Genomic DNA, 17,591 nt, shown 5'->3' with positions numbered 1-17,591 from the left:
GTAATTACCATGATCTAAATAATATATCTATAATAATATATATATATAAATAATAATATATATCTAAATAATGAACTCTCTGCCTATGCGCGTGTGTCCACGCGCGAGAACCTGTCCTCTGACTGTAAATGGTCCTATACCTGTAGCATTACTACTCTAGACACACACACCTCTGATTGGCTAATCCTCCCACTATTTCCCAATCAGAGAGCTCGGCTTGCTCGAGCTGCCACATCATAGCAATGGCGGACCGAAGTAGCAGGAATTCCGCGTCCTTGTATTTCCAATCCGGTGCCCATAGGGAGCCGTTGCTGAGCGACCAGCGGAGATCCCAGAAGTCCGCTAACCAGCTGTTGGCTGCTTTTTTTTTGCGCTCTCGTCAGATCCAGCTGTTTTGGTCGGAAGACAAAACAGACTGGGACATACCCGGGAGAAACCAAACTGACTGCTTTGATGCTTGAAGTTGGACGTCTGCCGCGTATTGACACCTCGAGGATTAGACATAGGGAACACTCCAAGTGAAGGGTTCCACAGTAACAGAAATATGGATTTGTTTAGGGTTTTGAATTTGGACGAACTGTCCCATGGACTAGCTGGTCTGTCCATGTTTCCATACTTTGACACGGCGCACTATACTGTGTCAGTGATGGCTCTACGAGAACAGCCAGGTAAGCAAAGGACATTCAACAACGGGTTGTGTTGGACAGGTCCAGCTCATTACAATTGTTCAAACTTTTTTTCATATAGCCTAATATACCAGCCTATTGAATGGTTTGGTTCTTTACTTCTCATATTTTAATGGCAATTTTTTGAATGTTAGGCCAGGCTACACTTTTTGCTCACCCCAGAGACAGACTTCAGCCTCTACCCACTAAATTAGCGTGTTTGAAAGAACATGAAACTTTAGAGAACGTTCCACACAATTCTCCCTATTTGGCCACGTTGATATTGAGATCGTTTACTATCATGTTTTCATTTTCTAAATCCCCACAACTGGATGGCATACTAAAATTATGCAATGGATTATTGCTGCACGGATATTTTGAGATGCCTCATTTTTAAGAGTAACATTTATGCTTTAGTCCGCTTATGGTTGACCTATTTGCCCAGTTAAAACGAATCACAAGTCTCACCACTTTTGCATTCTTGATGTATTTAAAAATAACTTTTGAAGTACATATTTGTAAACAAAATACATGTGTTGTCCCAGTGATCTTTACACACACACACACACACACACCACCCTGTGCTGTATCAGGGTGGTTAGACTCATCACACCACAGATCCAGACTGTACTGCCAAAGCTTTACAGACTTATTATATTCCTTGTGATACTCATTGCCAGGGATGGGAGGCGAGGCCCATCAATAATGGAATAGTCCTCCTTTCTGGTTATTTTTCTGGCATCAAGGTTGCCTCAAGACTCACTGAGGAAACACATGGCCCAAATAAATGATAACAGAAGTGGATTATAACACAGCATGTGTAATTCTAGTAGGAGCCGGGCTACTGTACCTTGAGTTGCCTGACACTATTCCACATCTGTTATGTTTATATGTAACTCTGGTCGTGGCTCAGTCTGAAGACAGGTGGACTTTTACTGCCTCAACATGGACCTGTTCTCCAAACAAACAACACATGGGTTCAAGTACTATTTGAAATGATTCAAACACTTTTAGTATTTACTCTAGTCTCATTGGAGTGCCAGATAGGCCAGGTTTGAACTTTTGCAATTTTCTATTGGTTCCATTGCAGTAGGCAAGTTCAATCAAGCCCAGATAAAGTATTTGAGATGATTTGAAATAGTGTTTGGGCTCAGGTCTGGATCAAACCTCCCATTGTTGTCCCTGGCGACCACAGTGTAACAGCAGTCTATTTTAGAGCAGTGTGGCTTCAACTTACTTGTGTGGCATCTCATTCCCTCTGGCCTAGTGTCAATACATCAGCCTGTACTCAAATAGGCTATGGTTGTGTCTTAAATGGCACCTTATTCCCTATATACAGTAGTGCACTATTTTGACTGGAGCCCTATGGGTCAAAGGTAGTGCACCATATAAGGAATAGGGTAGCACTGGGGATATAGGCTCTGTCTCCCACAGGCTCTCTGGGAGTGATTGAGGGATTGAGTAATGGAAGGGTTGGCCTGGTGCAGTTTCCCTTGGCTGTCAAACCATCCCAAAATATCACACGGTCATCCAACACACACCGAGGGTCTTCATGTCACCCCTCGTCTGGGTGTGTGTGTTTGTTTTTTTATTTATTTTTATTTCTTATTCCACCTTTATTTAACTTGTCTTTATGTGTGTGTGTAACACGATATGTTTGTGGCCTTCATTTTCATGGATTCTACAACACATCAAGCCAAACGATAATAATGGAGTCTAGAGCCATATCAGAGATAGATTGTAGAACTTAAAACATTAGAACACTGGAGCCGGAGCTTATTAGAACACCGGTGCTTATTAGAACACAGGAGCTTATTAGAACACTGGTGCTTATTAGAACACCGGTGCTTATTAGAACACAGGAGCTTATTAGAACACCAGAGCTTATTAGAACACCGGTGCTTATTAGAACACCGGAGCCAGAGCTTATTAGAACTCCGGTGCTTATTAGAACACCGGAGCTTATTAGAACACCGGTGCTTATTAGAACACCGGAGCTGCTCTCTATTTTTAGACAGTGCTGGATCTAGTCATGATTCCCACAAAACACTTGGACTTTACATTTTTCCTTATAGTAGCTGGCACATTTTAGACTAGAGGCTCAACGAAAAGCGCTACTGAACATTAGTTTGCCCTTTACTGTTTATTACAGACTTATAAATAGTAAGATTATAATTATTTTTCACAGGGACACTTTTACTTGTCTTTATAAAGATGAGTTATCTCAAGCACTGTCCAAACTACACTGAGTGAGGTCTAACATGGAAAACATAACATTAGTTATAAGACATTGTTCACAGTACAATCTGTAACCTAATAACAAGTGTTCCATCCTCTAGCAGGATGCTCAGAGCAGAGAGAGCAGAGAGAGCAGAGAGAGAGAGAGAGAGCAGAGAGAGAGAGAGAGAGCAGAGAGAGAGCAGAGAGCAGAGAGAGAGCAGAGAGAGAGAGAGAGAGAGAGCAGAGAGAGAGAGCAGAGAGAGAGAGCAGAGAGAGAGAGAACAGAGAGAGAGAGCAGAGAGCAGAGAGAGAGAGAGCAGAGAGAGAGAGAGAGAGCAGAGAGCAGAGAGAGAGAGAGAGCAGAGAGCAGAGAGAGAGAGACTCTCCCCAGTCTCTCCCAAACTCTAATGGACTATGTGATATAAGACTGTTTCCTCAGGATGACATCTAAAGACCCATAAAAGTGTTTTATGAACAGGCCTCTATAGAAACAAGGTGCTGTTTGCAACGTAATGAATGTACTCTGTAGACCGGAACTACAGAAAGACAGTGAGACAGGTTACACTACATTCGGTCCCTTCTGTTTGGAGAGCATTTGAAATGATCACAGACTGGGGCCATCTCTTCTAGCCTGGTTCCAGATCTGTTTGTGCTGTATAGCCAACTCCTATGTGGTCGTTGTTATTGAATGTGACAAGACAGCAAAAAACAGATATGGGAACAGGCTATAAGTCCCAGGGATAACACCTGAAGTGCAGGTAGAGCTCAGAGGTGTGTTCAGTTTGTCATTGCATTAGATATTTTCTCCACTCTACCCACAGGTAAGATTTGACTTGTAAATGTCCTCTGAATGCAAATCAAGCTGATTACCACAAGGTATCTTGAGTCCTGCTGGTCATGGTGTGACCTACACAGTCTGCTTAGAGATAGTGTACATCAGAGGAGGCTGGTGGGAGGTGCTATAGTAGGACAGGCTCATTGTAATGACTGGAATGGAATAATGGAATGGTACATAACACATCCAACACATGTAAACAACATGTTGGATTCAATTCCATTTCTTTCTATTATAGCCATTACAATGAGCCTATTGCCCTATACGTCCTCCCACCAGCCTCCTCTGGTGTGCAGTGCCTTCTATACTGTCAACTAAACAAGCTGTTCCTACAGTGTGTCTCACTCTGCTGGTGTTTGGGACTCTGTGTCTCACTCTGCTGGTGTTTGGGATTCTGTGTCTCACTCGGCTGGTGTTTGGGATTCTGTGTCTCACTCTGCTGGTGTTTGGGACTCTGTGTCTCACTCTGCTGGTGTTTGGGACTCTGTGTCTCACTCTGCTGGTGTTTGGGATTCTGTGTCTCACTCTGCTGGTGTCTGGGATTCTGTGTCTCACTCTGCTGGTGTTTGGGATTCTGTGTCTCACTCTGCTGGTGTTTGGGATTCTGTGTCTCACTCTGCTGGTGTTTGGGATTCTGTGTCTCACTCTGCTGGTGTTTGGGATTCTGTGTCTCACTCTGCTGGTGTTTGGGATTCTGTGTCTCACTCTGCTGGTGTTTGGGATTCTGTGTCTCACTCTGCTGGTGTTTGGGATTCTGTGTCTCACTCTGCTGGTGTTTGGGATTCTGTGTCTCACTCTGCTGGTGTTTGGGATTCTGTGTCTCACTCTGCTGGTGTTTGGGATTCTGTGTCTCACTCTGCTGGTTTTGGGATTCTGTGTCTCACTCTGCTGGTGTTTGGGACTCTGTGTCTCACTCTGCTGGTGTTTGGGACTCTGTGTCTCACTCTGCTGGTGTTTGGGACTCTGTGTCTCACTCTGCTGGTGTTTGGGATTCTGTGTCTCACTCTGCTGGTGTTTGGGACTATGTCTCACTTTGCTGGTGTTTGGGACTCTGTGTCTCACTCTGCTGGTGTTTGGGATTCTGTGTCACACTCTGCTGGTGTTTGGGACTCTGTATCTCACTCTGCTGGTGTTTGGGACTCTGTGTCTCACTCTGCTGGTGTTTGGGATTCTGTGTCTCACTCTGCTGGTGTTTGGGATTCTGTGTCTCACTCTGCTGGTGTTTGGGATTCTGTGTCTCACTCTGCTGGTGTTTGGGACTCTGTGTCTAAGTGAGTTCCCAGTGGGAGATTGGATTCCAGCAAGCATTCATTGTGTCATTCATAACAATTTACCTACAGTACATGTCAGAATGCAGAAGTAAAGTGCTCACCAAACCTTCACAGTGTAAACACTGCCTATCTCTCTCAGTACTGTATATTGTTGTGGAAATTCTAACAAGTGAGAAAGACTGTCATTTCTTCAAACAATAATTTGTATTAATAAAAATTGCAACAATGAAGCTGGTCCGAGAGCTCAACAACACCGAAAATGCAGAAGTCTTATATAGTAGACCTAAAAATGCTTAATCATGGCTGGTTCCACCCCTCCCCGGTAGATCAGGGCATCATAAACTATCAGGTGTGTGAAATCATAGCGCTAAAACAAGTGATAACGCCAGTTCCGTTACTCCCTTTTCTCAAGCCAGGCTCTGTTCTCTTCATATCTCAACACAGTTATGCCCTTGAAAGATAAAAAAGAACAGCTGCGGTCACTCTCAAAGGCTTTTTTGTCTTTGGCCACACACCAAGTTTCTCGGAAGCAAAGATGATTAGAAACAATAACAGGTCTGTTCTATTCCTCAAGTTATCTCTAGTTGGAGTCACACCATGAGACCAGTAGACCGAGACCAGTAGACAGAGACCAGTAGACAGAGACCAGTAGGCAGAGACCAGTAGGCAGAGACCAGTAGACAGAGACCAGTAGACAGGGACCAGTAGACAGGGACCAGTAGACAGAGACCAGTAGGCAGAGACCAGTAGGCAGAGACCAGTAGGCAGAGACCAGTAGGCAGAGACCAGTAGACATAGACCAGTAGACATAGACCAGTAGACATAGACCAGTAGGCATAGACCAGTAGCGAGGGACCGGTAGGCAGAGACCAGTAGACAGGGACCGGTAGACAGGGACCAGTAGACATAGACCAGTAGACATAGACCAGTAGACATAGACCAGTAGACAGAGACCGGTAGGCAGAGACCGGTAGGCAGAGACCGGTAGGCAGAGACCGGTAGACAGGGGCCGGTAGGCAGGGGCCGGTAGGCAGGGACCGGTAGGCAGGGACCGGTAGGCAGGGACCGGTAGACAGGGACCGGTAGGCAGGGACCGGTAGACAGGGACCGGTAGGTAGGCAGGGACCGGTAGGCAGGGACTGGTAGGCAGAGACCGGTAGACAGGGACCGGTAGGTAGGCAGGGACCGGTAGGCAGGGACTGGTAGGCAGAGACCGGTAGACAGGGACCGGTAGGCAGGGACCGGTAGACAGGGACCGGTAGGTAGGCAGGGACCGGTAGGCAGGGACCAGCTGCAGGGGAACCATCCTTTCTCAGAAGGACAGCATTGGTAGTTATGAAAATCTCTTACTATTGTAAGAGGGAAAGGGTGATACCTAGTCAGTTGTACAACTGAATGCATTCAACTGAAATGTGTCTTCCGTATTTAACCCAACCCCTCTGAATTAGAGAGTCAATATTCATGCAGATATAGTAAACAAAGCAGATAACTACTTCATTTTCCCTCACATTATCCACTGGGAAAATACTGTAATTCACAAAAAGGGACATTCAGTAGTTTCCATGACATAGTGTAGATGAAATATTTGAGGCTCTTCATGGGACTCTTGAAACACAAACATCTCTTGGACTCACTCTCTAAGTTCCCTTTACTCGTCAGGGATTTTCTGTACTGACAAGCAACCTCTTCTACATGCAGAGTAGCAACAACCCACTCAATGAATAATGGTCGCTAGCTGGCAGCATAGCATTCACCCATTCTTAATGGCTTCTCTGTACCAAGGCATAGACAATTAGCCTGGTCCCAGGTCTGCTTTTGCTGTTTTTCCAAATGAGCCTGGTCCCAAATCTGCTTATGCCTCTTGCAAGCTGTTGGGACCTTTGGAAAGACAGCACAAACTGATGTGGGACCAGGATAATAGACAAAGCACAAGCTTCACTAATTACAAATGTACTCAAGCTGTATGCAGTGGAACTAAAAGCGTTGGTTGACAAAACCTCTTGTTTAGTTCTGCTTTCTGAACCCACTAGGGACTAGGCCTGCTGTAAATGATAGTCTGTAAATATCAGTTTCAAAGTTGTTGATAAGATCCCAAGAAAATGTCATTAGTTATCTATACATATTTTAATAACGGCTACAGTAGCATTTAAAGAGTGAAAAAGCATTAAATGAATTGTTTTTACTTACTTGCGTAGCTAGGTACTAAATAATGTACATAGTCATTAATGTTGTGCCTTTGCTGATGTTGCAGGTTATGTGTCCCAGTAGACAGGTATGTTACTATTTCACCAGTCATTATTGTAACCATCCCAACCCCCTGCTACTGTACTACTACAGTACTACTAGTACTACTGCTACAGTACTACTGCTACAGTACTACTACAACAGTACTACTGCTACAGTACTACTAGTACTACTGCTACAGTACTACTAGTACTACTGCTACAGTACTACTGCTACAGTACTACTGCTACAGTACTACTACAACAGTACTACTGCTACAGTACTACTGCTACAGTACTACTGCTACACTACTACTGCTACAGTACTACTACAACAGTACTACTGCTACACTACTACTGCTACAGCACTGCTACAGTAGTACTACTACTGTACTACTACTACTGTACTACTACTACTGTACTACTACAGTACTACAGAACTACTACTACTACAGAACCACAACAGTACTACTACAACAGTACTTCTACTACAGTACTACTGCTATAGTTAAGACCGAGCCATACACTCTGTATATATTGCATTTCTCTGAGTAAATCCAGCTTCAGGGATCCACTGTCGACAAGTCTTTTTCCCAGAAGGCTTTGTCCCGGATCTGATGCATGCATGGATACCGCTCCATGCTTATTTTTTTATAACCTTTATTTTACCTAGCCCGGTCCCAGATCTGTTCGTGTGGACTTGACAACTGTTTGCATGAGGAGTTGGCAAGAGAGCACAAACAGATCTGGGACCAGGCTATATTTAAGCTTTGTTGCGTCTGTGTTATGGAGACGGAGCCATGGCTTTTCTCCTCTTCTAATCCTGCGACCACTATTATATACAGTGGGGCAAAAAAGTATTTAGTCAGCCACCAATTGTGCAAGTTCTCCCACTTAAAAAGATGAGAGAGGCCTGTAATTTTCATCATAGGTACACTTCAACTATGACAGACAAAACGAGAGAAGAAAATCCAGAAAATCACATTGTAGGATTTTTAATGAATTTATTTGCAAATTATGGTGGAAAATAAGTATTTGGTCACCTACAAACAAGCAAGATTTCTGGCTCTCACAGACCTGTAACTTCTTCTTTAAGAGGCTCCTCTGTCCTCCACTCGTTACCTGTATTAATGGCACCTGTTTGAACTTGTTATCAGTATAAAAGACACCTGTCCACAACCTCAAACAGTCACACTCCAAACTCCACTATGGCCAAGACCAAAGAGCTGTCAAAGGACACCAGAAACAAAATTGTAGACCTGCACCAGGCTGGGAAGACTGAATCTGCAATAGGTAAGCAGCTTGGTTTGAAGAAATCAACTGTGGGAGCAATTATTAGGAAATGGAAGACATACAAGACCACTGATAATCTCCCTCGATCTGGGGCTCCACGCAAGATCTCACCCCGTGGGGTCAAAATGATCACAAGAACGGTGAGCAAAAATCCCAGAACCACACGGGGGGACCTAGTGAATGACCTGCAGAGAGCTGGGACCAAAGTAACAAAGCCTACCATCAGTAACACACTACGCCGCCAGGGATTCAAATCCTGCAGTGCCAGACGTGTCCCCCTGCTTAAGCCAGTACATGTCCAGGCCTGTCTGAAGTTTGCTAGAGAGCATTTGGATGATCCAGAAGAAGATTGGGAGAATGTCATATGGTCAGATGAAACCAAAATATAACTTTTTGGTAAAAACTCAACTCGTCGTGTTTGGAGGACAAAGAATGCTGAGTTGCATCCGAAGAACACCATACCTACTGTGAAGCATGGGGGTGGAAACATCATGCTTTGGGGATGTTTTTCTGTAAAGGGACCAGGACGACTGATCCGTGTAAAGGAAAGAATGAATGGGGCCATATATTGTGAGATTTTGATTGAAAACCTCCTTCCATCAGCAAGGGCATTGAAGATGAAACGTGGCTGGGTCTTTCAGCATGACAATGATCCCAAACACACCGCCCGGGCAATGAAGGAGTGGCTTCGTAAGAAGCATTTCAAGGTCCTGGAGTGGCCTAGTCTCCAGATCTCAACCCCATAGAAAATCTTTGGAGGGAGTTGAAAGTCCATGTTGCCCAGCAACAGCCCCAAAACATCACTGCTCTAGAGGAGATCTGCATGAAGGAATGGGCCAAAATACCAGCAACAGTGTGTGAAAACCTTGTGAAGACTTACAGAAAACGTTTGACTTCTGTCATTGCCAACAAAGGGTATATAACAAAGTATTGAGATAAACTTTTGTTATTGACCAAATACTTATTTTTCACCATAATTTGCAAATAAATTCATTAAAAATCCTACAATGTGATTTTCTGGATTTTCTTTTCTCATTTTGTCTGTCATAGTTGAAGTGTACCTATGATGAAAATTACAGTCCTCTCTCATCTTTTTAAGTGGGAGAACTTGCACAATTGGTGGTTGACTAAATACTTTTTTGCCCCACTGTAACTGTTTCTTAAGCTTATTAAGAGGTTATTAAGGCTGTTAATAACCTGCCGTCATTTGACTACAACCTGCTTTCAATTGATGATTTGCATGATGATTGCAGTTATTTTGATTAGTGACGTTGTTGTGGTGTTGAGGTACTATAACCACTATTTCAGTTACTATGCTCCAATGCCAAATGCTGGCGACCATGGAGGCTGTCAGTTCTGACGTACCTGTGTGTTCAGATGGCTACTGCTGTGCAAAGCTGGCTGTCCATCTGTAGTGAACAGTGATGCACAAAATGTGATTTAATCAGCTATTCAATGGTTGTGCAAATGCTGGTTGTTGGTACAGCGACGCCTGCGAGTTGTAGTTGTGAAGAACCTTTGTGCGTGTGTGTGTGTGTGTGTGTGTGTGTGTGTGTGTGTGTGTGTGTGTGTGTGATTGTGTGTGTGTGTGTGTTATATCCGTGTACCTGGGTAATCACTCATCTGTGATGTGATGTTTGATGATATTAAACAAGAGTGTGTGAGATGCCCAGTGATAGTGAATGTTCCAATGCTGTTAGTTTCTCCTGTTAAACCTGTTGATGCTGGCTGTTTTGTTGGAGTTTGGTCAGGCGGTAACATTGACTCTGCCAACTCCAGACCACTCATCATCCCAGGAGATCTGCATGTGTTCCATCTTTCTCTCTTTCCGTTTCTAATCCTGTTCTAATTTTCTCATTTCTAATGTTCCATTTTAAGTACAAAACATCTAAACCAGTTCGTTACTGGTGCTAGGTTCTAATTCTCAGAGTACAAACTCAACGGACACTATGAATGCTTTAAACCAAGTTTATTCATCCCGTGGTAGTATACATACCCCACTTTGGATGGAGTCTCCTCGTTATCGCAACACATTGCATCATTATTGCTAGGCAGGAAGCTGAATGATATGAGCCTTAAACGGTTCCTCCCCTTATCAGTACTGCCACGTGTGATCGTTTTCCCTGCACTCAGCCCCTCCCAAGCCTCATTATGACTCCACCCCTCATGTCTCTTTTATAACTAATGATTCATCATAGTTAAAGCTCAGAAACCAGACCTACATGTATTTTACACAACACAACATTCTTGACCTTGTTGCTGTTGAGTTATTGAAACAAATATAAATAATTAAGTGTAGGTCTACTCTGCGATGTCTGCAGTATTAGAAAGGGCCCTTCAGTAGTTGTGGTCAGGAGATAGAACTGTAAACTACATGGGTTCATAGTTACAACTGTAAACTACATGGCTTCATAGTTAGAACTGTAAACTACATGGCTACATAGTTAGAACTGTAAACTACATGGCTACTACATGGCTTCATAGTTAGAACTGTATACTACATGGCTTCATAGTTAGAACTGTAAACTACATGGCTACATAGTTAGAACTGTAAACTACATGGCTACTACATGGCTTCATAGTTAGAACTGTAAACTACATGGCTTCATAGTTAGAACTGTAAACTACATGGCTACATAGTTAGAACTGTAAACTACATGGCTACATAGTTAGAACTGTAAACTACATGGCTACATAGTTAGAACTGTAAACTACATGGCTACTACATGGCTTCATAGTTAGAACTGTAAACTACATGGCTACATAGTTAGAACTGTAAACTACATGGCTACTACATGGCTTCATAGTTAGAACTGTAAACTACATGGCTTCATAGTTAGAACTGTAAACTACATGGCTACATAGTTAGAACTGTAAACTACATGGCTTCATAGTTAGAACTGTAAACTACATGGTTTCATAGCTAGAACTGTAAACTACATGGCTACATAGTTAGAACGGTAAACTACATGGCTTCATAGTTAGAACTGTAAACTACATGGCTTCATAGTTAGAACTGTAAACTACATGGCTTCATAGTTAGAACTGTAAACTACATGGCTACATAGTTAGAACTGTAAACTACATGGCTTCATAGTTAGAACTGTAAACTACATGGCTTCATAGTTAGAACTGTAAACTACATGGCTTCATAGTTAGAACTGTAAACTACATGGCTTCATAGTTAGAACTGTAAACTACATGGCTTCATAGTTAGAACTGTAAACTACATGGCTTCATAGTTAGAACTGTAAACTACATGGCTTCATAGTTAGAACTGTAAACTACATGGCTACATAGTTAGAACTGTAAACTACATGGCTACATAGTTAGAACTGTAAACTACATGGCTACATAGTTAGAACTGTAAACTACATGGCTACTACATGGCTACATAGTTAGAACTGTAAACTACATGGCTACTACATGGCTACATAGTTAGAACTGTAAACTACATGGCTACATAGTTAGAACTGTAAACTACATGGCTACTACATGGCTACATAGTTAGAACTGTAAACTACATGGCTACATAGTTAGAACTGTAAACTACATGGCTACATAGTTAGAACTGTAAACTACATGGCTTCATAGTTAGAACTGTAAACTACATGGCTACATAGTTAGAACTGTAAACTACATGGCTACATAGTTAGAACTGTAAACTACATGGCTACATAGTTAGAACTGTAAACTACATGGCTACATAGTTAGAACTGTAAACTACATGGCTACTACATGGCTTCATAGTTAGAACTGTAAACTACATGGCTACTACATGGCTACATAGTTAGAACTGTAAACGACATGGCTACTACATGGCTACATAGTTAGAACTGTAAACTACATGGCTACTACATGGCTTCATAGTTAGAACTGTAAACTACATGGCTTCATAGTTAGAACTGTAAACTACATGGCTACATAGTTAGAACTGTAAACTACATGGCTTCATAGTTAGAACTGTAAACTACATGGTTTCATAGCTAGAACTGTAAACTACATGGCTACATAGTTAGAACTGTAAACTACATGGCTTCATAGTTAGAACTGTAAACTACATGGCTTCATAGTTAGAACTGTAAACTACATGGCTTCATAGTTAGAACTGTAAACTACATGGCTACATAGTTAGAACTGTAAACTACATGGCTTCATAGTTAGAACTGTAAACTACATGGCTTCATAGTTAGAACTGTAAACTACATGGCTTCATAGTTAGAACTGTAAACTACATGGCTTCATAGTTAGAACTGTAAACTACATGGCTTCATAGTTAGAACTGTAAACTACATGGCTACATAGTTAGAACTGTAAACTACATGGCTACATAGTTAGAACTGTAAACTACATGGCTACATAGTTAGAACTGTAAACTACATGGCTACATAGTTAGAACTGTAAACTACATGGCTACTACATGGCTACATAGTTAGAACTGTAAACTACATGGCTACTACATGGCTACATAGTTAGAACTGTAAACTACATGGCTACTACATGGCTACATAGTTAGAACTGTAAACTACATGGCTACATAGTTAGAACTGTAAACTACATGGCTACTACATGGCTACATAGTTAGAACTGTAAACTACATGGCTACATAGTTAGAACTGTAAACTACATGGCTACATAGTTAGAACTGTAAACTACATGGCTACTACATGGCTTCATAGTTAGAACTGTAAACTACATGGCTTCATAGTTAGAACTGTAAACTACATGGCTACATAGTTAGAACTGTAAACTACATGGCTTCATAGTTAGAACTGTAAACTACATGGTTTCATAGCTAGAACTGTAAACTACATGGCTACATAGTTAGAACTGTAAACGACATGGCTTCATAGTTAGAACTGTAAACTACATGGCTTCATAGTTAGAACTGTAAACTACATGGCTTCATAGTTAGAACTGTAAACTACATGGCTACATAGTTAGAACTGTAAACTACATGGCTTCATAGTTAGAACTGTAAACTACATGGCTTCATAGTTAGAACTGTAAACTACATGGCTTCATAGTTAGAACTGTAAACTACATGGCTTCATAGTTAGAACTGTAAACTACATGGCTTCATAGTTAGAACTGTAAACTACATGGCTACATAGTTAGAACTGTAAACTACATGGCTACATAGTTAGAACTGTAAACTACATGGCTACATAGTTAGAACTGTAAACTACATGGCTACATAGTTAGAACTGTAAACTACATGGCTACTACATGGCTACATAGTTAGAACTGTAAACTACATGGCTACTACATGGCTACATAGTTAGAACTGTAAACTACATGGCTACTACATGGCTACATAGTTAGAACTGTAAACTACATGGCTACATAGTTAGAACTGTAAACTACATGGCTACTACATGGCTACATAGTTAGAACTGTAAACTACATGGCTACATAGTTAGAACTGTAAACTACATGGCTACATAGTTAGAACTGTAAACTACATGGCTTCATAGTTAGAACTGTAAACTACATGGCTTCATAGTTAGAACTGTAAACTACATGGCTTCATAGTTAGAACTGTAAACTACATGGCTACATAGTTAGAACTGTAAACTACATGGCTACATAGTTAGAACTGTAAACTACATGGCTTCATAGTTAGAACTGTAAACTACATGGCTTCATAGTTAGAACTGTAAACTACATGGCTTCATAGTTAGAACTGTAAACTACATGGCTACATAGTTAGAACTGTAAACTACATGGCTTCATAGTTAGAACTGTAAACTACATGGCTTCATAGTTAGAACTGTAAACTACATGGCTTCATAGTTAGAACTGTAAACTACATGGCTTCATAGTTAGAACTGTAAACTACATGGCTTCCTAGTTAGAACTGTAAACTACATGGCTACATAGTTAGAACTGTAAACTACATGGCTACATAGTTAGAACTGTAAACTACATGGCTACATAGTTAGAACTGTAAACTACATGGCTACATAGTTAGAACTGTAAACTACATTGCTACATGGTTATGCTTGTGTTTAGGACAGGAGGTTTCCCCGCCTGCCTCTCCAGGAGTCTTTAATCCTTCAGATTAACCAGCCTGACTCTACAGGACTTGGCTAGAGTTGGGATAACCTTGTACACAAGACCAGGAAGTAGATTACTGGAAAATGAAGACTAAGAAGGGCCAGATTCATAGTGCTGTATTTGGCTCTTAAAAGGGCATCAGCTGGCGTGTACCTCCTATGCTCACATGATGGACTAGTCAAATACAAGATCAAGTAGTCAAGTACAGATGAAGTTGTTGGGAACCTGATGCTGTGCACCAGCTAGCTATAGCTAGGCTCATGATGTATTGCTTGTTTTCCTTTTATTTTGAAGCGCTTTGAGATAGTAGAAACTGGATCCTATTCTTGACCAGTACAACATCACCATGTGAGCATACTATATTTAGCCTTATTTTTAATTGACCGTAAAATGTGTTAGTCATAGTAGGTGGGGTTTATTAGCTTGCTTGCCACACAGTTTGTGGTTTAATGACCTTTTGGCTGACCTGAGTGACCCCGCTACCAGTGTCTGTCCCTAATACTCAAAAGTCTTAAACTAGGATCCAGGATCAAGTAGTATCTAGAATGTATTTCTTTGAGGCAGTGTCCATAGTCACAATCCTGAAAGGCTTTGCATATGGGGAGACAGTACAGACACGAGCAGATACCAGCACTAATCAACAATCAACTTTTGAGCTCTAAACGGAATCTCATATCCATAGAAAATGGTGTGTAGGCGAGATGAGCACATATCGTGTCTCTGGGCATGACCTGTTCTCAATTGTATATCTACTGTCCCTGGAAGTCTGAAAGGACCTTCCTCAAACTGTTCATGAATGTTTAACAGCCCTGGAAGTATGAAAGGACCTTCCTCAAACTGTGACGCTCCTATAATGTGAAACTCCTCCACTGTAATCTCTCCTCTCACTATGAACATATTGCTCTGCTGGGCTTTAGCTCCTCTGCAGTTTTACAGCAACACATTTCTAGAACTGACAAGAAGAGAGCATTAAACAAGAACACACTATACACTTCTTGTTCTATATAATTGTAGACTTGTTCTAATTAATCAATCAATCAAATGTATTTTATAGATCTCTTTTTTTTTTTTACATCAGCAGTTGTCACAAAGGGCTTTACAGAGACCCATTGCAGCCTTTTACATCAGGTCAGCAGCTGTCACATTGTTCCAAAATAAGGTTAGGATGTTGATGAGAGAGAAAGTCTATCAATAGCTGATGACTTCAACATGTATGATGATGACGATGATGATTAGGAGAATGATGATGGAAGTCTCTGCTAATAGATTACGGTCAGAGCACCTCCAGTGTCTCTCATCATCCTTCACATGGTGTTTGATGTTATGTTGTACTTTTTTTGTTATTTGACTTTAGTTTTAGATGAACTACACTAACCTCTGCTGGTGACTGGGTTACAGGAGCCCTGGAGGTGGCGAGGAGGAGCCCGTTTGCCTGCTGGTTCAGTTCTATGCTCTACTGCTTCGGAGGGGGAATTCTCTCTGGCCTCATGATGGCTGAGGCCCCCATAGCCCCTCTGTCCAACAGCATCAACGTCCTCATGGCCTCAGTGATCTGGTGAGTGGAGTGGAGAGGAGAGAGAGAGAGAGGGGGAGGGAGGGAGGGAGGGAGAGAGAGGAAGGGGTGGAAGAAGGGGGAGAGAGGAAGACTGGGAGAGAAAGAGGCTGAGGTCCCGATAGCCCTTCTGTCCAACAGCACTAACGTCCTCATGGCCTCTGTCATCTGGAGGGGGGAGGGAGAGAGAGAGAGGAGGGAGGGAGGAGTGGGGAAGAAGAGAGGGAGAGTTCACAGGATAACATATGGTAAAGATATTTGACCAGTAGAATACTGTCTGTGGACCCTGAAAACCAGTAGATTCCCTATGAGGCTCAGTGGTGGAAAAAGTACTCAATTGTCATACTTGAATAAAAGTAAAGATAGAAAATGACTCAAGTAAAAGTGAAAGTCACCAAGTAAAATACTCCTTGAGTAAAAGTCTGAAAGCATTTGGTTTTAAATATACTTAAGTATCAAAATGCCTTTCATTAAGCAAACCAGACGGCACAATTCAATGTTATTATTATTTTTTGTACAGATAGCCAGGGGCACACTCCAACACTCTAAGTTACAAACAAAGCATTTGTGTTATGTGAGCACCAGATCAGAGGCAGAGGATGACCAGGGATGTTCTATTCATAAATGCGTGAATTGGACCATGTTCCTATCAAAATATACATTTTACATTTGGGTGTCAGGAAAAATGTGTGGAGTTAAAAGTACCTTATTTCTTTATGAAATGTAGTAAAGTAAAAGTTGGAAAAAATATAAATATTAAAGTACAGATACCCCCAAAAAACTACATAAGTAGTACTTTTACTTAAGTACTTTTTATGGCAAGTCAGTTAACAACAAATTCTTATTTACAATGACGGCCCAGGAACAGTGGGTTAACTGCCTTGTTCAGGGGGCAGAATGACAGATTTTTACCTTTCGGTTACTGGCCCAATGCTCTAACCACTAGGTTACCTGCCACCCTTACACCAGTGATGAGGCTCCCACATTCCGGATACACTATAGCACAGCAGTAAACAGCTGATAGAGAAATGCTATTTTTGGAAAAAAATATTGGGGGATGGGGGGATGTATCAGAGCAACTGGTGTGTGACTGAAAAATAGAGGATCCATTGAGCTCCTTGATTAAAAAACATCCACCATGCTTCCTCTTCAATACCATAGCGTTTTAGTGCCCTCTGCTGGGCTGAAAGCCAACATGAATTTCAAATCAAAAGCTAATGGTCACATACACATGTTTAGCAGATGTTATTGTAGGTGTAGTGAAATGCTTGTGTTCCTAGCTCCAGCAGGGCAGTAATATCTAACAATTCACAACAATACACACAGATCTAAAAGTAAAATAATGGAATTAAGAAATATATAAATATTAGGATGACCAATGTCGGGGGTCCAGAAAATAAATAAATAAATATGTACATATATATATATATATATATATATATATATATATATATATATATATATATATATATA

General features: G+C 41.5%; 1 protein-coding gene and 1 long non-coding RNA gene across 3 annotated transcripts in view; one reads left to right on the top strand and one right to left on the bottom strand.

Moving 5' to 3' along the window:
• The first annotated feature begins 221 nt into the window (after nucleotides 1–221).
• The window catches only part of LOC110536959 (trimeric intracellular cation channel type B), a 32,998-nt gene continuing 15,628 nt past the window's right edge, over nucleotides 222–17,591 (top strand). The window contains exons 1-2 of one of the 2 annotated variants that reach the window (XM_021622642.2): nucleotides 222–668; nucleotides 15,965–16,121. In XM_021622642.2, coding sequence (XP_021478317.2) covers nucleotides 545–668; nucleotides 15,965–16,121 — 281 coding nt within the window. In that variant the 5' untranslated portion in view covers nucleotides 222–544. The remainder of the gene's footprint in view (nucleotides 669–15,964; nucleotides 16,122–17,591) is intronic. The other variant, XM_021622643.2, reaches the window with a different exon arrangement.
• LOC118937623 lies at nucleotides 664–16,077 on the bottom strand. The gene is made up of 3 exons (XR_005034859.1): nucleotides 15,942–16,077; nucleotides 1,516–1,616; nucleotides 664–1,427 (listed from the first exon to the last, which is right to left on the bottom strand). It is a non-coding gene; the product is annotated as an uncharacterized LOC118937623 (long non-coding RNA).

Source organism: Oncorhynchus mykiss, chromosome 12 (genome assembly GCF_013265735.2).
Source record: "Oncorhynchus mykiss isolate Arlee chromosome 12, USDA_OmykA_1.1, whole genome shotgun sequence".
In the NCBI taxonomy this organism is placed as follows: domain Eukaryota; kingdom Metazoa; phylum Chordata; class Actinopteri; order Salmoniformes; family Salmonidae; genus Oncorhynchus; species Oncorhynchus mykiss.
Note: the sequence above shows the minus strand (reverse complement) of the source record. Positions and strands in the feature narration are given on the sequence as shown.